General features: G+C 41.0%; 1 protein-coding gene across 1 annotated transcript; it reads left to right on the forward strand.

The window, feature by feature from the left end:
* The first annotated feature begins 8186 nt into the window (after positions 1-8186).
* Positions 8187-23143, forward strand: LOC135204339 (probable small nuclear ribonucleoprotein E). Its single transcript, XM_064234529.1, has 3 exons — positions 8187-8345; positions 21839-22007; positions 23003-23143. The coding sequence occupies exons 1-3, from the start codon at positions 8295-8297 to the stop codon at positions 23071-23073; spliced, it is 291 nt and encodes a 96-aa protein (XP_064090599.1). The 5' UTR covers positions 8187-8294; the 3' UTR covers positions 23074-23143.
* The last annotated feature ends 392 nt before the right edge of the window (positions 23144-23535 follow it).

Genomic DNA, 23535 nt, shown 5'->3' on the forward strand with positions numbered 1-23535 from the left:
TGGAACAGCCAGACGCACGCGGCGGGAAAATGGTACTGAAACACGCATTTTTATAAAAATTAAAAAGTTATAACAGATATACTTACGTGTAATGAAGTTAAAAAGTTAAGTATGTCTTAGTTTTACCAGACCACTGAGCTGATTAACAGCTCTCCTAGGGCTGGCCCAAAGGATTAGATATTTTTACATGGCTAGGTACCAATTGGTCAACCTAGCAACAGGACCTACAGCTTATTGTGGGATCCGAACCACACTATATCGATAAATTAATTTCTATCACCAGAAATAAATCCCTCTGATTCCGCGTTGGCCGAGCCGGGAATCAAATTTCGGACCACCGGATTGGTAGCCGAGCGCGAAAACCACTCGTCCAGCAAGGAACTATATGTAATGAAGTAACACGTAGCTTAGTAGCAGAGTACTAGGTGTGGTCCAATAAAGTTGACAGCTTGCCATAGAGAACAGCGACATAAGCAATTTTCCCGCCATTGCGTCTGGGCTGTTCCATACGCCACCCTGAAAAGGCAGTTTACATTCAACAATAATAAAAATATCCTATTTCGAATATTAACGGTGTAATTCGCATACAATAAATTATCAAAACACTTTTCAGGTGCAAATGTACACCCAGATATCCTTTCATTTACCTAAAACTTACACATAGCGTTGCTATTTAAAGCCGGGGACGCAGTGTTACCATCATAGAGCGTCAATCACTGGAGTGGCGATTTTCCCGCGAGATTGTGACTTCGGGTAGCCATATTGAAAGGTCTCGGTTCAGCTTATGGTACTATACTTTATTACAATCATTAGGTCACTGGAGTCTGGACTGAGCTCTGGGCCTCTGGCCAACAACGGACGTCCGGTTTTTTTTTTTTTTTTCTGCTCCGGCGCCTTGTTGGATGTTCTGCTGGTTATAAGCAATTAATTGCTCTTTGCATTACGTTGAACCTTTTTCAACGTGTTGCCTCACTATGGCAACCAAGGATGCCGTCGGAGAGACGTTGAAGAGGATCTGGCTTTATGACTAGTGAAACAAGTGAAATCAATTATGCTTCTACATCTAGGAGGAGAAGGAAAAAACCGAAGAAAACAAAAGTCAGTGAGATGAAGGTAGCTGAGAGTGATAGAAATATTTTAGTCAATAAAAGACTAAAAGCAGTGAGTAGGAAAGTTATGAATAACACTCGTTCAAGTCTAATGGTTGATCATTCTACTGGTGGCACTAGTACTACATGGCAATCGATCACCATTCTGGGTAATAGTAATGAAGCCAATAATGAAGGACCAAGTTCAAGGAAGTGTTTGTATTTTCCCAATGCACTGGAAATGGATTATCATGACAAGATGCAGTGGACGGTAAGACTATAAAAAAAATGCAAATTTTGAATTATTAAGGAAGATAAATATAGACCATATATAAAAGTTAAAGTTGATAATGCTGTGAATTTCTGAACTACCACTGGCTTTGAAGACATTATGTTAGAAAAACCTAAGGATGATGGGAAGTATAGTCAAGTTAGTGTGTTTGGGTACCCTTTATGTATGGATCCAAATGATTTATTGGTAGAGGAAAGGGTTGTTTGAGCTAAACAACGTGAGGTTAAGCAGAAAGGTGAAACTAGTTTAAAAGTTTCGCAGGTGATAGCACTTGTAAGAGGTGAGGTTCCAGAGAAATTATTTGTTCCCTGTCTTGGATATAAACGGATTGATGTGTTTAAGGAAAGTCCTATGTTGTTTTAAATGTAGCAAATGGGACCATTTTGCATATAAATGTGAAAGTAACTTCAAATGTATAGATATTGCAGCAAAAGTCATGACTCAAAAGAATGTTTGAATAAAATAAAAAATAATGTTAACATTGTTCCAAAATGTTGCAATTGTGGAGGTAACCCCAATGCTAGTTCTTGGTTGTGTAAAAAGAGGCCAGTTATTGGTGTTAAAACTCCAAGTAGTATTTTAGTTTCTCAATCACTGAATAAGAACGAAAACGAGGTTGTTATGCCAGCTACAAACGTATGGGAACGAAGAGAAGAAGAAAGGCAACTTCAAATGGGGGAGACCTCTAGTCGCAATCTAGCTTGTGATAAACATGGCAGTGTTATTCAAACACTTCATTTAGAAATAGAAGAACCTAAAAAGGTAATCTTGAGGATGCGTGATCAGCTATCAAAAGTGTGTAGTGGTACTAGTAGAGTCGTTTCTATTGGGATGGAGGAGAATGTTTCTGAAGTGAATGATGTAGGTGCTGGTTCTAATAATGTCAGCATTCAAAATAAGGTTTAAATTGTAGATAGAGCTACTTGTGATGATCATATGTCTGCCAGAGAATGTGAAAATGCCGAATTAGTGTCTACTGATAATGTGTTTCAGGGTACCTCCATTTATGAAAGAAATTATGAATTAAGGACATATTTGCCAAATGAAAGGAAAGGATGTGACAACTTAGTTGTTAGTATTGCTTCCTTATTAGATGCAGTACTAGAGTACCTGCAGCGGCCAGATGAAGATCTTAAAATGAATGTGGTTACTTTTGCTAGAAAAATGAGGAAGGAAATTGACCAAAATGGAGGGGTCTTGTCTTAAAGCACTATCGTGGAATGTAAATAGCCTTCAAAAAAAAAAAAAAAAAAAAAGGAAATGATGTTCATGATCGGTTTCTTTCTCGTGATTTCGAGGTAATAACTTTGCAAGAAATTGGTGTTAATGGGGCCGGTTTCCAATTAGCAGGTTATCAATCATTTGAACTTCCGGCAGATACTGAGAAAATTATAAGGGGTTTAACTACCTTTGTGAAAAATGATATACCAGCTGTTTTGTCTGAAGCGACAGAAATATTAACGGCACTGAGTGTTTGTGTGTAAAATTATATTTAAAGGATATTGTATTTTACATGATCAATGTGTATGTGCATGCTGATAAATTGGATCTTGAGAATTTACCAAAGGTTATTTTTAATGAGCAGTTTATTAGTGGGTGATCTTAATGCTCGCCATCATGATTTGGGAAGCAGTGGTAGCCAAAACAGAAGTGGTTTTGTATTAAATAACATACTTAACTCATTGGAAAATGTCAAAGTCTTGGGGAATGGTGTATCAACGCACGTGAGAGGTGGCAGAATTGATTATGCTATACGTTAGTTGTTAGCGAGTTTGTTAGTGATCACTTTACTATAGAAGTATCTTTAAGCATAAACGAGATGTTTGTCAGGAAAAAAAGGAAGTGCTATCATTTAAAACCTGATATAAAATTAGAGTTTCTGAATAAAGTTGGTGAGTGGTACTCATATAACAAGGATGTTAATGGTCATCAAAACGACGAAAACATATTCTATGAAGAATTGCATACTGTCAATAATAGTATTTTAAATATCGCTATAAAAAGTGGCTTCTCGTCATTTACAAAGTCTGTATATTCAAATGACAAAATAGTTCGGGGTTGGAATAAACTGCTTCGAAAAGCTCTAAGTAACTGGAGTAGGAGTCCAGGTGATGGTCGGAGTAGAGAAACCATAATGGCAGACGGGACAGCAGAGGTATAAGGAGGACGGTCAGAGATAAATATTGGGATAAGTTCTTGGAAGAAATTTCACTTACTGAAGAGATTGAGTCTGTATGGAATTTAGTCAATAAAGTGAGAAAGAAAAGGAAGGAAACCGTAGCTCATCATGATCCGAATGGGAAGGCCAACGAATTGGTTAGGAAATTGTCGGAATCAGCAAGTATCAGTGGTTCTATCTGGACCGTGGGTCTCCCAAACAATGTTCAGGCCTGCTTACGTAATAGGTGGTATAATTTTAAACTGTTTGATTATGATGGAGGATCGTCCTTTGTTAGATCTACTTAATCTTTCATATAAAAATGGCAGGCTTCCTAAGAAATGGAAAATATCTCTTTTTGTAACTATAGTGAAGGGCAACGGAGAAAATAGGCCTATTTCACTTACATCTTGTTTGTGTAAATTAATGGAGAGTCTTGTATTGAATAGATTAATTTATATGATTGGTGACCAATTATCGCCGAATGTGAATGGTTTTATAAAGGGGAAGAGTACTTCAGATTGCGTTACTAAAGTCTTAATTAATGCTAAATGTAGAGCATTTGTTGACTTAAAAGGATCTTTTGATAGAGCTTCCAGTGATGTCATTCTAGAAGAGCTTGTCAAGAAAGGCGTCAGGGAATTTTTACTGGGTTGAATGAAGAGTTACTTAACTGAAAGAAGAGCGAAAGTTTGGCTCCAAGGACGTGAGTCCGAGGAAATGTTGATGGAGTTAGGTGGTGTTCTTAGTCCTACCCTTTTTAATGTTTAGATGGATAAAATTGCGAGGCATAATTTTCCTGCTGGTACTGAGATTATTGTTTATGCTGATTATATTTTGATACAGTGTGTTAGTGAAACCATTTTAATAAGGGCTATGCAGAATTACAGAATTTGTGCATGCACATGGGTTAGGTGATAAATGAAGAAAAGAGCAAATTTCAGTCAAGGATGGTTAATAGTAATACGGTTGCCATAAATGGTAAAACTTTGGAAAAAGTAAATAGTTATAAGTATCTAGGTATGTACATTGGATTTAACAAAAGCTCTGATGAAATTAATTACTTGAAAAAATGTTTGTCTAGCTCGAATGAGACCTTTACAGGTGTTGGCAAACAGAGGTAACGGTGCTGGTATTCCTGTTGTAAGGATGAAGTACATCAGTACGGTGCGTTCAGTTATTGACTATGCATCACCTGTGCTGGTGAATTATTCGAACAGAGAGTTGAGACCTCTTGAAATAATTCAGAATAAGGCAATGAGAGTTATTTTGGGTTGTTCCATGAGACTAGAATTGAATCTACCGAATGCTCTTCGTATGATGAGAAGGGGAGAAAGACCTTAAAGAGGGCTGTTGACAGTTATCCAGGCAATAGAGTTTGCCCTGTTAAATATAACACGTGTTTTAAGAAACTGTATAATATACTGATGAAATATGATATAAAATTTTGCGTAAAATTACAAGTAGTAGTTCCAATGAAGCCGTGGTTGTGTTACAAAATTAATGTATTTGTAAACTTGGCTGTAAAAAAAGTGAGTGCAACACATAAGAATTGAAACAATTAATTTTGTCTAAAATTAACACATTACCTTAAGCTAACAGTATACATATGTACTGTGATGGTTTAGTGAATTATATCATGGTTGGATGCGGGGTGGTTATAAGGGAATATTATGAAAATGATGTGAGTACTGACGAGACGCTGTCAAAAAGAATAGAGGATAAAACCTTCAACTACTGCTGCTGAATTACATGCCATTCATGAAGGGTTAACCTTCGTAGTAAACAAGATGAAAAACGTGTTTGTTTTCGATGATTGCCAGAGTGCTCCTCTTGCTCTTAACTCTAGATATCCAGTTGACAGGGAATTAGTAGGTAAGTGTAAAGGACTTGTATATGCAATGGAAGATCAAGGGTATTTTGTCAAGTTTTTCTGGGTACCATCTCACGTTGGTATTCATTTGAATGAGATGGCTGATAGGTTGGCAAAGGATGCTACAAACAAAAGTAATATTGATATGAAAAGCACAATGGCTCTGAGCAGAATAAAGATCAAAACAAAAACTATAAAAATTCAGACCTGTAAATGTTTTCTTCCACTATTTTTAGGAAGAAAACATTTACAGGTCTGGGCTCCAATTTTTATAGTTTTTGTTTTTATAACTTAAAGTTAAATTCTGTTTATACACTTATTCATCGGGCACTATTACTTACTTCACACTAGCAACTTTTCCACAACGAAATTACCTTCCTCTACAAATATTTTAACGATGACCGTTTCCCTGCCAAGATCATTAACAAGGTCATACAGAAATTACTCAGCAAAAAGTTCTCTACCAGCCCTTTGCATTTTAACGTCCCAAAGAAAAAATTCTACGCATCCTTTCCATACATAAACTCTGACAACTTCCGTACATGCTTTACAAAAATAATCAATGAACATTTTAATGCCGTTGATGTAAAGTTGATTCCCCAAAACCCCCTTACAATTGGCTCCCTTTTCAGAGTAAAAGACCGACTCTGCCCTTTGATGACGTCTAATGTGGTATATAAATATACATGTCTCAGATGTGATATGGGAAATTATGTGGGATCCACGAAGCGTCTTCTTAGGGTACGACCCGATTCTCATAAGGGGGTTAGTCACAGAACGGGGGTTTCGCCTGTCCAGCCCAGACACATCTAATATAAGAAATTATTCTTTACAATGTAAAACAAACATAGAATACAAAGATTTCCCTATAATTGGACAGGTCAACAACCCTAAAGACCTATTTATTTTAGAGACGTTGAAAATAAAACAACTTGTTTCGATTTTAAATCCCCAGTCCTCAGCTGTTCAACTTTTTTTTATCTTGACTTTTTGTTGTTCTTAAAGCCTGTTATTGTTTACTTTTCGTTTCTGCTTTTAGTTTTATTCTTGACTTTGCTCTGGCAGGTTAGCTCCACTCTTCCTTTAGTTATTTATTTATTATTATTATTATTAATTTTTTTAAAAAAATAAACCCTTGCATATTAATGTTCAGTTATATAGTTTTTAATTCTTTTTTTCTAATTTATGTAACTTGTGTTTTGACCTAACGTATTGTGTTTTAAATTGACCTATAGATAACTATTGTTTTTAATTTTATATTTTTTTAAAGTTTTTAAAAATTATCTTATTTACATCCATTGTAGAATTCCTTGAGGATGCAATAATGTATTGCGAAACGGCGGAATAAATGCCATAATGTGTTGTTCCTGCCTGCCTTCATCTATGTATGTATGTATGTATGTATGTAGCTTCGGAGGAAGCTACATACATACATACATACATACATACATACATATATACATACATACATACATACGAGAAAGCCAAGAACTTTCGGTCTAGCACAACCCTTTACTTAGGCACAACTGATCATACAGAGCAAAAACATAGTACAAGTAGGCTTAATATCCAAACTAACATACAAGATTAGCATAAGGTCCAATTCACTCTACAGAAACGAAAAACTGCCCGAGGGCAAGATTAAAGATTTTAGGCAGCCACACTTTGGGTAGTTAACAGATGATTCATCCAGAAAACAATACAGTTTTGATGTATGTTCCTTGTTTACAAAAGTCCTTATTAACTCTGTGCTAGAATATTTAAGTAAGGAACTTGTATTGCATGAATTACCTATGTCCATTGGTCACATAATTTCATTGATTAAGTTGTGTATTTGTGATTGCAGCTTTATTTTTAATGGAAAATATTACCAACAAATATTTGATATGGCCATGGGTAACCCTTTATCACCTCTCCTTTCAAGCTTATATATGGAATTTTTTGAAAGACAGCACCTCCCGGATATCACACTTGTCCCTTTAAAATGGTTCAGATATGCAGATGACATCTTGGTAGTCTACCTGTTGGTATCGATGTAAATGATTTACTGTCTTAATTGAATAATTTAGTGCCATCCATAAAATTAACTGTTGAAATTTAATATAACTATGTCATCCCTTTCCTGGATGTATTAATACATAGAGAATATTTCTAATGTAAATTCAGTATTTATAGGAAACCCACAAATAATTTGACATATTTACATTTTTATTCTGGCCACCATCTTTATATTAAAATTTCATTTATTTCTTCTATGTTCTTACGTGCTTTGCGTATCACAAGTCCACAATATCTTGACCAAGAAATAGAGTATATAAAAAAGATAGGAAACGATATCTGCTGCCCACCTCATATAATTGATTTATGTTATCAAAAAGCTCTCAAAAAGTTTTATAGTGGTGCTAGTAATGCTAACGAAACCTCCAATATTTACTTAGCTTGCCTTACTTTCGTGAATTTGAAACCATAAAATCAATATTTAAATCGTTTAATGTTAATGATGTGTTTTCTTATAACAATACCATTAAAGATATGCTAATTAAGAATAGTCCCGTAACAAATAACATAATTTTCAAAATTCTTGTAAGTGAAGTCTACCCGTAACTGTGATTGCGGCGAGCTCCTCGCGCGCTTCGCGCTCATCATCTGTTACCGGCACGCCAGGCTTAACCAATCACCACCGAGTGCCGGGCTGCGAGCGTGCGCTTCCAGCCAATCAGAGGAGAGTACAGCTCGGAGCCTGCGGGGAATTGACCAATCACGATCGAGTATACGTGTTGTTGATATTGTTGTCCTCCTCTGTAGCAACGTTCGTGTTGTAGTGTGTCCAAACGCACTCGTGATTTTGATTCTGAGGGAATAAGTCCTCGATCCTCCTCCAAGATGTCCTACGCGCAGAAGTCCAAGGTGCAGAAGGTGATGGTGTTGCCCATCGTATCCTTTTATCGGAAGGCAGATTAATTCGCCGTGTGGTGAGGTGATGGTGAAGTCGGGTCCTAGACTGACTGAGCGCGGGAAGCGACTTTTTCCTTTCCTCTCGACCGCATGTGTATTAGGCCTAGTTTGGGACTGTTTATTCTACTACGTGTTTATTTGGCCTAGTTTTGGAAGTCTGTTTGGTTAATATAGGTAATAGGCCAGGTTCTGACTACTGTTGTTGTGCTGCGCTTTATTTCGACCGCATGTTTGTTAGGCTGAGTTTGGGCCCCTTTATCCAGCTACCTGTTTACTAGGCCTAGTTTTGGGCGTTTGTTTAGCCAACTGCATGTTTATTAGGCTTAGGTTTGGGCCTTTGCTTATCCAGTTGCAAGTGTTTTAACCTTGTTTAGTACACTTGATCAACTACATGTTTATTAGACCTATTTTGGACGTTCATTCAATCAACTAATTTTTATTAGGCCTAGTCTAGAAGTTTATCCAACTACATGTTTATTAGGCTTAGGTTTGGGGGTTTGTATTTTCAACTTCAAATTTATCTATTGCTACTTACATGGTTAGTAGGCCTACTTTGGACGTTTTTAGAACTACATTTTTATTATCTAAATTGTACACCAAGGTTGTTGCCTGTTAGGAAAAATACTCAATGTTTAGTTTGTCTTGTTTAGCTTATACTAGCCCTTTCATGTCTAACTGACGTAATAGTATGTAAAAATACTCTATCCCCTATCTATCCAACTGACGTAGCGGTACGTAAAATTTACAAAAAAAAAATGTGCTTTTGGTAGGGGCATCTTTTTTTTTTCCTGACAAGTAGCGATTTCCACAGGCTAGATCATACCTTGGACCGTGTATCTCGGGTATCAATACCCCAGCAAAGTAGTTTCTGTACTGCACATGCTCAAATCCCTGTACTGCTCTCTGTTTCTTACCCTCTTTTCTATCAATTTTTTCACTGACTGGACTTATTCGTTTTCCATTGATTAATATGTTGATATTTAGAGAATTTTATTGGCTTTCTCATTAAAAATAATTCATTCGCCTGACTTTCATAGTTTTTGGGTTACGAATGAAAATATAAAAATAAAGTTTTTTTTTTTTTTTTTTTTTTTTTTTAAATAACACATTTTTTCATATTTAGACGGCTGGGACTCTTATTCTGACTATTCCACCACAAAATACTAACATTTAGAAAAAAAGGACAGAAAATGAACGTTGTTGGCATAAAATTTATATTTTCGCAGAATTTTCTATATTATTTTTTCGCACTGTCGAGCGCTCCCAGATACCTCGGATGTCTGAGGACACGGTGCTCAAAACTAAGCGGATATGAAAGAGCTAGGTAGGTAGGGTAGATCATCACAGCAGGCCAAGCAGGCCACCTACCATCAATGCAAGCCACCCTACGAAAAAGTACATTATAACGCGTCCTGACACCCGAGATGGGCATCAGTCGCGACTTGTTGTTGGTGAGAAACGGAGCTAAAGACCTCTACTCTCCTTTCGAAGTAAGTATTTTCTCCAAAGTTAGAAATTAAGGCCAAATTTTAAGATTAAACAGAGGTACTGAAAACGGTCTCAAACGTAGTGCAAATCTCACCAAAACGCGTTCAACATTTTTACTTACAACTCGAGGTATTTAGAAGATTGACGCCATCTCGATGGTTACGGAGTAGCTTGTGTCAATAAACTAACCATTTCCTGTGATAAATCCGCACACCACTTGTACCCACAGACGCTGGAGCACTTTTATCACAACAATCGAAACACGATTTCTCATCAACAACAAGCCAGGCGTAAACAACTGTTGGGGTAGAAGATGACGAGAAGCGTGCTCTTGGCTAATTTTTAAATAAGTAGTAAAACATCAATTTGTTCCGACTAAGTACAAACCGTCGGTTGTCTAACAAAAGGATATCCGCGGGAACGCGCCGCCGCTACCGCATACAAAGAGTTCAAACTTGAATTGCTGTACCTGGGTCTGGGGTAACTGCGCGGGGTGAGCCCGGGCCAGCTTGGGTAGGTCATTGTGATACCATTCTTTTCGCGGTAGCCGTCGTGTCAACACCTACTCCTTCCGCCTTGACCCGACTTGAGATAAACAACGCATGACCGCCGACTGTAGTCTTTCTTTATCGTGATATATCTTTGACATCCTGTGCTTGAGTGCTTCCCAGTGCCCTTTTCCTATCCTTTTATTTATCCTTTAGTATTACCTAGCATCCTAACTTCCCTGTAAGTATGGAAGGCGGATCTATGGTGGGTTTTTCGGGGAGGATTTGTGTGTGTGTTTCCGATGGCATGCGTTGCGGTACATCTTTGCTTCGCCAACCTTGGATCCTCATCTGTGGTGTATTGCTTGTAGGGGTTTTGAATGTTCCCCTGATGCATCGTGTTCAACCTGTGCGCAGTGGAATAATGATCAGTGGAGGCTCTATTATGAGGCGCATGAGAGTTTTCAGTGACGCTAATGTTGATGCCGATAAGCCTAGGCCTAGGCCGACTACTGTGGGGCCTAAGGACGTGTGTGAGGGGGATAGTGCCCAATTGGAGAACACTAGGCCTAGTAATCCTTCCTCCTTATTAACGGGGGACCTAGTTAGTGAGCCTAGTGTCCTTCCCAAGAAACTTAGGCTAAAGAAACCTTCGTCGTCGGGGGCTAGGAAAGCAGGTAAGAGGAAAGAAGCTACCTAGGGGCTGGGATCCATGTTCCTGCCTCGAAGCGTAACAAGAAGGGGTCTGCAACCGAGAGCTTGTTCCCGCCTAGCCTAAAGGCCGAACTATCTAGGTATGACCATAGCAGTACCGAGACACAGCCGGGTGCCAAGGTAACCCCCTGTTCCTCTCGGGCACAATCAGTCCAGCCCCAGGAGGGATCCGGTGACGGACCTGATTGCCTCACCCACTACCCATCCTGAGGACAGTGCTAAGGAGCCGGAACGGGACCCAACTCGCAGGAGCCGGAGGCCCCCTCCCCTCCAGAAGTTGGGCAGGCAAACCCGACGCAAGAAGCCAGCCAGCCACAACGCTCGGAGGAGGAGCATCAATGGCGGCCTTTCGATGCCGCAAGGCCTAGGTCGCGCTGAGAGACCAGTGCCAGCGTTGATGCCCGAAAAAGCTAAGCCTAGGCATGAGCCTAGTACCTCCGCACCACCTCCATCAGTTAGCCTAGGTACAGTGGGGGCCCAGGTCCTCACTCCCGCACTGGACATTGCGAACCTGGTCAAACAGGCGGTGGAGGACTACTTAAGCTCCAAAAAGGAGGTTTCCCAGCAAGTGGAGAAGAAGAACACCAGTCTAGAGGAGTCTGCCCGTAGGATGGAAGAAGCCAGGAAGAAGTTCCTTTTGGAAAAGAAGTCAGAGGAACTGTTTCCAGATCTGGGTGACAGTTCTGACTCTGATTCCGAGCCCGATTCATGCTCCGAGGGGGAGCCCGATTCTGACCCCGATTCGGACGGCAGTCAGACTAGCTCACCTGCGGAGCCCGAGCCCTTATCATTCAACCAGATTCTGTCGTTGATTAGAAGCGCCAATGGCCTAACAGAAACTGAGGACTGAACCAGGAGTTTCAGTCAGAGGTGCATAGGTGCCCAACCTGAAGAATTCACAGCCCCCCTCGGTCAGCCTCCCCTGGAGCAACCAGGTTAGGATAGCCATGGCTAGAGCGTCCCGAGAAGCCACGACTTCACCAACTAGGGTATCTGAGAAACAGAGGTGGCTTCCTATCCCTGCTCAGGGGGCCAGCAGGTATTATAGGCCAACAGGTGACAAAACTAAGGGAGTCTGCATATTCCAGGGACCTTGCAGATCTCTTAGATGTCAGTCTGGACGCCCTTCAGAAAAAGCACCTCTTGCTCTCTCCCTCAGAAACCGAAGGACTCATTCGCGCTCTAGCTCTGGCCCTCGCTACGAATTCGTGGATGGAACGTCTACTGGCAGCACTTTCCGCAGTTCTACCCGAGCTCCAGCCTCAGCAGCAGCAGAACTTGTCTTCGTTCATGCAGTGTGGGATCAAGACACTCTCGCACCAAGCAGACAACTTAGCGGTCCTGTGGCTAATATGGAAGGTTGAAAAAGGAGCGAGAATGCCTTCAAGGAGGCCAAATCGCCCAGTGGTGAGAGACCTCCTCCCGGACTTACGGAAAAACCCGCTGTTCCAGAAAGAACTTATTCCTGCGGAAGAAGTTCGCAAGGCAGCAGAGAAGAAGGAGCGATCTCTCCAATCTAGGGCTCTCTCCAATTCCGCAACCACGGCCAGCACCACAGATTAGCCAACAGGTAAGAGAAGCGCAGAGACCGGCTTTTCCCGTGCGTAGGCGAGAGGAGAAGAAAACCTTACTCTGTGTCGAAGGACAAGTTCCATAGGGGGGAGAAGACTCGTCCCTTTCCATCAAAGGAGCGGAAGCAGAAGGGCAACAGAAGAGAGGGAGGTCCCCGCAAGAAATTCTAGGCCAGATCCTGCCCGTCAGCGGAAGGTGTGGGGTTGCTTGGCTGCCAATTGGCAAGTGTGGCAGCAAGCAGGAGCGGAAGATTGGACCCTGCAGGTTATCAAGTCAGGCTACCGTCTTCCCTTCCAGTCTACACCCACTCTATCCCCTACCCCCATCCAAGTCCCTTCCTATCGACCGGACTCGGACCGCGGACGGGCCCTGGAGGAGGAAATATCCAAGCTACTTCAGAAAGGGGGCGTTGGAAGAGGTTCAGGATCCAGGTCCAGGGTTCTACTCCAGACTCTTCCTGGTAGAAAAGGCAACGGGGTGGAGGCCGGTCATAGACCTTTCACCCCTCAACAAGTTCCTTTCTCTGACAAAGTTTCGGATGGAAACGGCAGACTCCGTTCGAGCTTGTGTCAGGGAGGGAGACTTCATGGCCTCAATAGACCTTCAAGATGCCTACTTCCAAGTCCCTGTTCACCCCTCCTCCAGAAAATTCCTCAGGATTGTCAGCAAGGGAAAGACTCTGCAGTTCACCTGCCTGTGCTTCGGTCTCGCCACAGCCCCACAGGTGTTCACCAGGGTCTTCAAGATAGTGTCAGTTTGGGCACACGCAAGAGGCATCCGTCTCCTCCGCTACCGGGACGATTGGCTCATCTTAGCCGAGACGGCTGCGCAGTGTGCGGAGCACCTTCAGCTAGTTTTGTCATTCGTTCAGGAACTGGGAGTGGTGGTGAATGTCGACAAGTCGGATTTCACTCCCAGACAAAGGATGGTGTACCTCGGAATGACACTAGATTCATCCCTCATGAAGGCCTTCCCCTCGGAGAAACAGGGTCTCCGGCCTAGTATCTCAAGTGCGGAGAGCTTTGGGGCCCAGCCCTCCCACGGCAAAACTCTGCCAGTCCATCTTAGGACACATGGCCTCAATAGAGAGACTAGTGCCTCACAGCAGAAGGCGTATGAGGCCGCTTCAGTGGCTGTTCAAGAAACAATGGTCTCCTCAGGAAGGGGACCCCAACAGCAAAATTCTTCTCTCCCAAGAAGTAAGGAAGTCCCTGGAGTGGTGGATGGTGCCTTCCCACCTCCAAGGGGCATCTCTCTCAGTCCGAGAACCCCAGAGATTCTTCTCTTCACGGATGCATCAAAAGAAGGGTGGGGGGCGCACCTGACGGAGGAAGAAGTGAGCGGCCTGTGGTCGGAAGAAGAGAAAGCAGCTCACATCAATGTCTTGGAATTGAAGGCAGTCTTCCTCTCCCTTCAGCACTTCCTGTCTCAACTCCAAGGGAAAACGGTGGGCCTAATGTCAGACAACTCCACGGTGGTGGCATATCTAAACAAACAGGGGGGCACAGTCTCACTGGATCTCTGTCGCCTGGCAGTACAAATCCAGGAGTTAGCAGAGGAAATGGACATCACCCTCAAGGCAAGATATATATTCCAGGCAAGAAAAATGTTTGGGCGGACCATCTGAGCAGGAGGGGACAGATAATCAACACAGAGTGGTCCCTACATCAATAAGTAGCAGATGGCCTGATAAAGAGGTGGGGCTCTCCGTCGATAGACCTCTTTGCCACCGCCTTGGAACAGGAAACTGCCAGTGTTCTTCTCCCCACTCCCAGACCCGCAGGCGAGCGGGGAGGATGCCCTCCTGCAAGATTGGAAGAACCTGGACGCTTACGCCTTTCCTTCCCCCGCCTTTCCCCCTCCTCCAGAAGATCCTTCAGAAGATTCGCTACTCGCAGAACCTGCGAGTAACCTTAGTACTCCTTGGTGGCCGGAAGCCCCCTGGTTCCCAGAAGTGCTGGATCTTCAGTTAGAGGACCCGGTAAGCCTACCAGACAGAATAGATCTCCTCGCCCAACCCAACAACGGATGCCTACACCCAAATCCGTCGGCCCTCCGCTTACACGGGTTCAGACTGTCATCAAAATCCTCCGCGATAGAGGTTTTTCCAGGCAGTTAGCTGAGGCCATGGCCAATCCTGTGAAACCTTCCTCAGGCAGATTGTACCAGGGAAAGTGGCGACGGTTTCAAGATTGGTGTCAAGATAAAGGCATTGCCCCAGACGAGGCCACCATCCCTCAACTAGCGAGTTTTTCCACCACCTCAGGAAGGATAAACGACTATCCATATCGGCAGTGGAGGGTTATAGAGCGGCTTTAAATCAAGTATTCGCGTTGAAAGGCATGGACCTCGCTGCATCTCCAGAAATTTTGTTGCTCTTCAAGCACTTTAGGAAGACCTGTCCCCCGAGAGAGCTACGGACTCCCCACTGGGATGTAGCCTTAGTCCTGGAATCCTTGAGAGGTCCTCCCTATGAGCCCTTACATTCAGCTTCCTTGAAGAACCTCACCTTGAAGACCCTTTTCCTCTCTTAGCCCTGGCATCTTCGAAGAGGGTCAGCGAACTACACGCGCTGTCCTACGAAGTGTCACACACCAGGCGTTGGAGGGAGATGGGGTTCTCGTTTGTCCCTGGCTTTGTAGCCAAGACTCAAGACCCATACAAGCCAGAGGAGATGTTTTCCTCTTTTACCATTCCTTCCTTGGGGGTTGGGGGATTTTACCGGCTTTGACAAAGAGGAACTGATTCTATGCCCGGTCAGAGCCATGAAAGCCTACCTCAAGAGGACGAGACAGTTCAGACCGGCTATCAAACGGCCCTGTTCGTGGCCACGGGCAAGCATCCGAAAGAGGTGGCTAAGAATACCATCTCCTTCTGGATCAGACAGGTTATAAGAAGGGCCTACGAAAACAAGGAAGTACCAATGCCAAAGGTGAGGGCTCACGAAGTTAGGGCATAGGCTCCTCTATGCTCTTCAGGAAGAACCTCTCAGTGGGTCAGGTATTGAGAGCAGGCACCTGGAAGAGTCAAACCACCTTCACCTCCTTCTACCTACGAGAAGTTACGTTCAAATCTCTAGAAGTGTTCTCTCTGGGCCCCATTGTCGGCAGCCCAAGAGATCCTCTAGGCGTTGGTCACCCGCACTGCGTACCTCAATTTGGAAATACACACACACACACTCCCAGCAATTCCCGCCTAATTCTGGCCGAATTAAGGGGTATGAGTGAGTTTTCCTGGTAATATCCTACGTATGACTGTACTGTCCATGACACGACTTGGCCACTACTGACTTACCTGGAGAGTAGAATGATGGCTAAGAATCCTTCAGGAACAGCTCTCTGAGTGAGTATTAGTACCATAGGTTAGGACAACAGCCGGAGCCCCTTGGGTTCTCCACACCCCTATTGAATCCTTACCGTGTAAAGTGTCATGAGGAGTAGGGGGTTTGGGTTAACATCAGGTCGTGTGAAGTTATTGGCGGCTCTTCAAAGGGTACATTCAGGTCACTCACCTTCCCATCCTCAGTTCGAGTCTCCTTTTGTTAGACAACCGACGGTTTGTACTTAGTCGGAACAAAAGTAATTTTGTCGAAAAATTATTTTTTCCTATATACAAACCTAGGTTGTCTAACAGATAATGGCCCTCCTCATCCACCCTCTTTGAGTTATGGCCCCCCTTTTGAAGAGTGTGTCTGTTTAGACTAAGTATTCTAACGGCTCAAAGAATGGTATCACAGAATGACCTACCCAAGCTGGCCCGGGCTCACCCCGCGCAGTTACCCCAGACCCAGGTACAGCAATTCAAGTTTGAACTCTTTGTATGCGGTAGCGGCGGCGCGTTCCCGCGGATATCCTTTTGTTAGACAACCTAGGTTTGTATATAGGAAAAAATAATTTTTCGACAAAATTACTTATTTTACATATTTATGATGATTAATTTGAAAATATTCGTTATTGAAAAAGTAACTCGACTCTGACTCAAATTTAAGTAATTATTTTTCTGAATTAGAACGTTCTTTCAAGTTCTGTATTATGACGTCACGACATCTTGACTTTCGTACCTATTGTAAATAATTGCTATACTCAACTGTCATTGCAGAACAGTTTACCAGTTATTCATGCAGATTGTTATCAGCTATACATGTAATTGTTATAATCGTAATGCGCATATATATCTTTATTATTTACTTTTTGGATATATGAAGATGTTTTACTGCTGGATTATCGCCGTAGTGTGACGCAATCGTTTTCGGTCCATGGGCCTCTGTCTGTTTTCGCACCATAAGAAATTATGGGGCCGAATTTGCAATGACCAGAAAGTCGTTAAAAGAGGAAAGTTAGCATTGAGGGGCATATGTTTTGACTGAGAAAAATACAAATTTATTCAATAGCTAGCTTGTAAAAAATACTTGGTTATAAAAACTTGATTGACAACTAAGCAGCATGTCTACTATGGGTTTCAGAGACAGTGCAAGCACGTTTTTGGGCAATACCTATTTCTGTAACGAACACTCTTAACAGAACGAGATTTGCTATAGTGCATTACACCCAGTGCCTTAATTTATAAGGGTATCGTGAATCACTAATCGTAAAGAATAACGACACTTGTCCTTGTACCAAGAGACAAAAACTCCATTATGCAGAAATGGATACGAACACGCGTATAAAGCTCCACCTACCCTCTCCCCAACCCCCCCCCCCCCCCCTCCACCGCCATCCCTTTTCTTCTTCGTTCCTCCGCCTTCCTTTCTCTCTCTCTCTCTCTCTGTTGCCATTCGGTATGTGTTGACCCTCCAAACTGGGTATAAGACTACACACAAAACGTTGAAATTGGTGAAATTAGGCTATGTATTGGAAGTATATATACATAAATATTAAAGCAATTTTATCATTATTGCATTACTATGACAACTAGAATTCATGGAAACAGTTTATAACCTGTTAAGCGTCACCCACGTAATAATACGTTTACCTCGATCTACTCGGTAGCGCCTTCAACGGGATATTACGTTCAAGACTTTAACTGTGCTTGTCAAGCAGTCAGCCCCGTAATAATACGTTTACTCGTATAGAAAGTGTAGGAACATCATTTGGTAAACACTTCTCAGCCACATGGGAAACTTATTTCCAGCCTGGCAACTCTTTCCTGGTGGTCGCTTATGCTAGAAAACTGCCTGTCCCTGTTGGTTTTCTTTCAATACGCTTCGGGGGTTTATCGAGACAAATTGGATTTCGCGTCATTCACAATGAATGTCCCAAAGAGGAGGCATATTTCTTCAGGTGAGATCAATCAAATACTAGATGAGGAGTATGATATTGATAACCTATTTGATGATGAGAGCTCTAGTTCTGAATCCTCCAGTGATGATACAAACTTTTCTTCCAATTGCGGGAGTGAAGATGACTTTTCTTTGCCGAGTGACTGGACTCCGAGAGAGAGAGAGAGAATTTCCTACAGTTAATTACAGTATGAATAACAAGCATAAAAATCAATATTAACTTTGAAAAACTATCATCAGTGCTATGATCGCTGATTAAAAAAAAAGCGTGACGGTACGTTAGCAGCGAGCTCATCAGGGGCGGACGCTTAACAGGATAATAATGGAACGGCGTATGTGTGAAGCCTCCACTAATGTGGCAACGATGATTTTGCCATTCTTAGCATGCAAACATTAAAGGTTACATTTATTTCTGGCATACGATTATTAAAGAAATTCAAAATACTAATAAAGACTGAAATCAATGAAAAGTGCTAGCAAAAACAAAAAAGCAAAAAAAAAAAAAACTATTCGTTCCTCTATGGTTTTCGGCAGCCAGATGTACGAAAACGTTAGAAACATTTGATTTTATCTACTTTAGAAATATCTGTAATTTTTCGGGTAATTTGGTTGCAAAAAGGGATAATATACATGAATTAAATCAAAATTTTTAAATAACAAAGTAAATTTAAACTAAATAACGAGTAAAGTAAACAGTTTAGGGAATAAAACTTTGCAGTTTCGTCGTCTGCTGTTTGTAATTGTGTTTATGGCGCGCGCGCTTAGAAACCAGGAACAGCAACGGGTTTAAAGTGCAATGTGGAGTGAACTGAGACCAAAATGTGTATAATAACAATCAAATAAGCACTGTGGAGTTTCAGTTGTGATGGCAGTAAGGATAAAAACCGCCGATTACAAGGTAAGAATGAATTCAGTTCCAACCATAACCCCGGGAATAACAAGTTTCATACTTTCACTAATATAGGCAACAAAATGTTGTTTTATTGTGCTGATTACAACTGCAATCTTGAGTAAGATCAATAAACGTTACATACATACGCTAACATTGTTCAAATGAGTGCTGGGAAGGCTGGGGAAAGATGGTGGCCGTCACTGATGAGAACCGTCCATGAAAAACGTAGCCGCCATATTGGATTTCAAAACTGCCTTGAAAACATATTTTACGAAGAGCTCACATGCTTATTTTAGTTCGTATGGGGCTTTCATATATCACAATATGTTGACGAAACTTCAGTCTTTTAAATGGTATGCTTAGAGTTGCAATTGTATTCATGTTTCACCAATTAAATATCGAGTGAATAAGACCCGTCTACCGTGATGAGGGTTGGCCTGTTGTGATGTTTCCCCCTATTTCATCCACAAGTTTACAAGGTCTACGTAACGGCTTTTAAGTTTACTCAACCACATGTTTATTAGACCTGCGAAGGGCATTTATTTAATAAAGTACATATTTACTATAGACCAATGTAGGGCGGTTAGTTGTCCAAGGACGTTTAATGGACCTACATAGGGCTTTTATTGGGTATATCAAACTACATGTTTTTTAGGCCAAGGGTGGAAATTTATCTACTCGATCACAGGTCATGTAAGCCTACATGATCAGTCTATTTACTACAACTAGGTAGCTGTTGAAAAAATTGCTGATATCCCACACTGGATAACAGAATAGTTTTTCTGGTGGGCGTTTCTATGAATTTGATGGAGGTTTGTCCGAAAACCATACTATGAACCGCAATTCCAATAACATGGATTTTCAACAAAATTCTCCTTCGGATTTGTTGAAAGCGCATGGAAATAGTAGCTACACCAGAAAAGCTATGTGGTTAATCAGTGTGGGTCGTAACAACAATTCTTCAGTAGTTTTGGCACTAGCTATCCTAACCTAAGTCCCTGTCCACCCTAGCGATTAGTACCTGACAGGTTATTGCTGTTCTCATAACCCGTTCCACTAGGTATATACTGACCAATCGAGTATGGAGCCAGAACGATGCAGGTCTCTGGTAACACTGCTTCGGAGGCGAGTAAAAAAATAAACGGCTGGAAGTTCCTGACGGGTATGCCCGCTAGTGTGGAAAACCCATATGTTGTAATTTGCCTTATTAGTTTTGGAGGGGGCCAGTATTGTCTTAACCTTTCAATTACAAGCCTTTCAAGTTGTAATTAAATGAAATAACACCACATAATGGTAGATCTAAGCCTGTATTCTGCGACAAACTAGTCTGTGGTAGTTGACGGTTTTCCATAGAATTTTACCTCCGGAACAAGAATGTAAAGTAATACCCCATATAAGTTGTTTATTTGATGAAGCCTTTGTGTAATGCCTTAAGAGCATTTTATCTTTGGATGATATCTACATGGCGATCATAATATGCACATTGTTTATTGCAATTAGGGCAAATTAATACCTTGGGCAAAACAGAGTTGTGAAGCTCCAAATACCCAATAAAATGTTCTTTGTGAAAGGAGATTTCTTATGAATAACCTCAATTGTAATTACAACGATTACATAGGCTATAGCCTCTACAGTGGCCATGCTCATGTCAATTTAATGTTGATCTATAAATTCAAATGAAAGCGCGTCGCAGGCCTCATGACTTGTTTAACATAATGCAGTATAATTGGCTAAGAAGTCATGTGATAGGGGTGAAGTCCCTCTTGCCAAGTTAGAACGTAGTGTCCAAAGGTAGGTTAGGTTAAAGTTAGTGGCCCCTGTAAGCTTGTACCATTTGAATAGGGTTTATATTCTGATTAATAATAACAATATTGGTGTAATGTCCCAGATGCAGTATATGTAGAAGAGATGGGGCAACAAAATTTGGGTTCTGTAGCAAAGATGGTAGATTTTTTAAATATTGAAAATTTTTATATTTAGCCATTTTTATCACTTTACTAGATCCTTTAATTACAGTTTTATCTTATAACAATTTTTCACCTTGGGTCTGATTAACCGAACAGTTGAAATGCCAGGACGTCAGACTCGAATATTTATTTGTCAGTTAGTCAATCTTGTGCGATACTAGACTCTGCATTTGACATACATTTTTTCCCTTGGGTTCATTAGGTTTTTAAGGTTAATGTTCCAAGAAACAGATCCATTTTAGCCAGTGGTTGATGAACATTGTCAGACTTGAACATACGTAATGTGCTTTGATATTATACATTTCTACTGGTAAGGGAGGCTGCAGTGTCATAACCTGGAGTGTAATAAAGCAATTTCTGTAATAAAATTTTCATGGATTTAGTAAAAGTAAATGTTGACCCATTTCATTCTTTAATGGCTGAAATTTACCCATATACTATAGGTCTGCTCATTTCTGTTGGTTGTATATAAAATAATAAAAAATGTTAAATTGCAATGTTTTACTTATTTTCGGTCAGACTTTTACACCCTTTGAATTATTACTAATTTTCTGTCACACTTTTGCACACTGAATTATGTGTCATTTAACTGTTGGTTTTCTCATACTACGTATTTGAAAGAACTTGACCGTATAATTGTCAAGACACTAATTAATGCTTGTTGTAAAGATTTGAAAAATTTCACTGGTACTTTAGGATGTTAAGGAATCTACACCTATATAGCTTAGAAAGGTAGATTTTAATTGGGCATTGGATTTGCTATGTTTCATTGACAATCTGAGGCAATTCATATTTAGTGGTGTTATAGTTTTGGCTTTAGGAGCAATCCTCCACTCATTATTTTTATACAGGAATTATATATGTAATATATATTCACAGGTTCTATAGGTACTAGTACTTAATAAAGGTACTAAGCCACTGGGTTATTAGTGTGCGTGTGTGTTTATTATTATTGTTATTGTATAAGAAATAAAGCCGGTTGCTCTGTATACCATTTGGTTAATTCCAAAATAACTTTTACACCTTGTAAAAATGAATTCCAAAATTTGGACTTTCCTTAACAAATTTCTCAGAACTTGATTTTTAGGTATCTTCAGTCTAGAGCTAGAGTTCAGGTGTGGCTGTACGAGAACCAAAACCTACGCATAGAAGGGCACATCATTGGATTTGATGAATACATGAATGTTATGTTAGATGCTGCAGAGGAAGTACATATCAAGAAAGGAACAAGGAAAAATATTGGTGAGTATTGCAGTTTAACAGCTAACAGATGTACTTATTAGGTAATTCCATACTTGTGTGTGGATGTTGGTGTTAGCAGATTTAATGTTTTTGCTATAACAAACATTTGTACTATTTATATGCCTCAGGCTTTGCTCCTTTGTCTATTGTAAGTCAGCAGTGAATTGATTTAATTTATCACAACCTGACTATTAGTAAAGGAATAGAAACCACAACCTTTCTGCTATATTCTTCAGCACGAGTTGGAATCATTTGTGGAAATTTTATAAGGTAGTTAATTGTGGGTATATATGTGGCTGAGGGACCCCCCCCCCCCCCTCCCTTTTTACCTGCCATAATTAAACACTATTCAGCCATAGTTGAGACATCTCGCTGTCCTCTTGACCGACCATCAAGTTGAAACTTCTTTCATATGAAACAAGCATTGACGTATACAAAAGATGTAAGAGGGTGTTTGGACACTCCTCAGTGCCACCATAACTAGTTCTATTTTCATTATGCTAGGAGTGAGCTGGTTGCTTTTCTTGGCATTAGAGAGGTTGAGCAGCATTATAGAAAGGCCAAAGGTTGATGGTTTCTTCCAAGGGGATTTGATATATTGCTAAATTGTTTGGCTCCTCCCACTTAGACTACCATCTCTTTTGCTAGGGGTTAGTAATTTCATGAGAGGGGGTTCGGTTCGCATCATGCGCTTTTCCTGGGCCATGTCCCTTGCAAACGCTTCTTCTCCCCTTGAACAAAAAACAGCTCCTCACCCAAGATAATCAAATGGCATATTGCTGAAAGTTGAATTGGTGAGTGACTTGCTCTCCCTTCTTACTGTAAGGCAATAGTCACCCACCTACCACGAGTTGACTACCTTGTCACCAAGTTAAACAGATTCCAGTTCATGCGGAGGGATACGTATGAATCATAAGTTTGTATGTAAGAAACACTGAACCTTTCAGGAAATTATAAAATTGTTAATTTTACTAAGTAAGGTTTTCTCATTTCAGGGCGAATTCTCCTAAAGGGTGACAATATAACATTGATCCAGAATACACAACCTGATGGAAGTAACATGTAGTTTTAATTTGTAAGTCATTTACATTAAGGAAGCTTTATTTGAATTTTGTTAATAAATGTACTGAACATAGTGTTATTGTATCCTAACCTTCCAAACATTTTTTTCAAATATCCAAACTCTTCACCAGCAGTTTGTTCTGACAGGAATATAAGCCACTCGCAGGTTTCCAAGCTTAGGTGTGTAAATTATGCCACAGCAGTTTAGTTGTTGGGAAGTGTTAGTTATGATCCACAACCCTTGGCAGCATCTTTGGTAGAACTGGTAGCCTCGCCATACTCTATGCAACTTCATTGTAGATCTTGGCATTACTCCTTAGCAAGATCAGTGGGAGACCAATTTCAGCTGTTTATTTTTAGCCAATTGTTCTTAGTCTATTTAGCTTGCTGTTTCCCCTCCCTTTCACCTTAAGCACAATGGTGACTTAAGAATAATAAAACTTAAACAAGAAAATTTGGCAGTTTG

Source organism: Macrobrachium nipponense, chromosome 44 (genome assembly GCF_015104395.2).
Source record: "Macrobrachium nipponense isolate FS-2020 chromosome 44, ASM1510439v2, whole genome shotgun sequence".
Classification (NCBI taxonomy): domain Eukaryota; kingdom Metazoa; phylum Arthropoda; class Malacostraca; order Decapoda; family Palaemonidae; genus Macrobrachium; species Macrobrachium nipponense.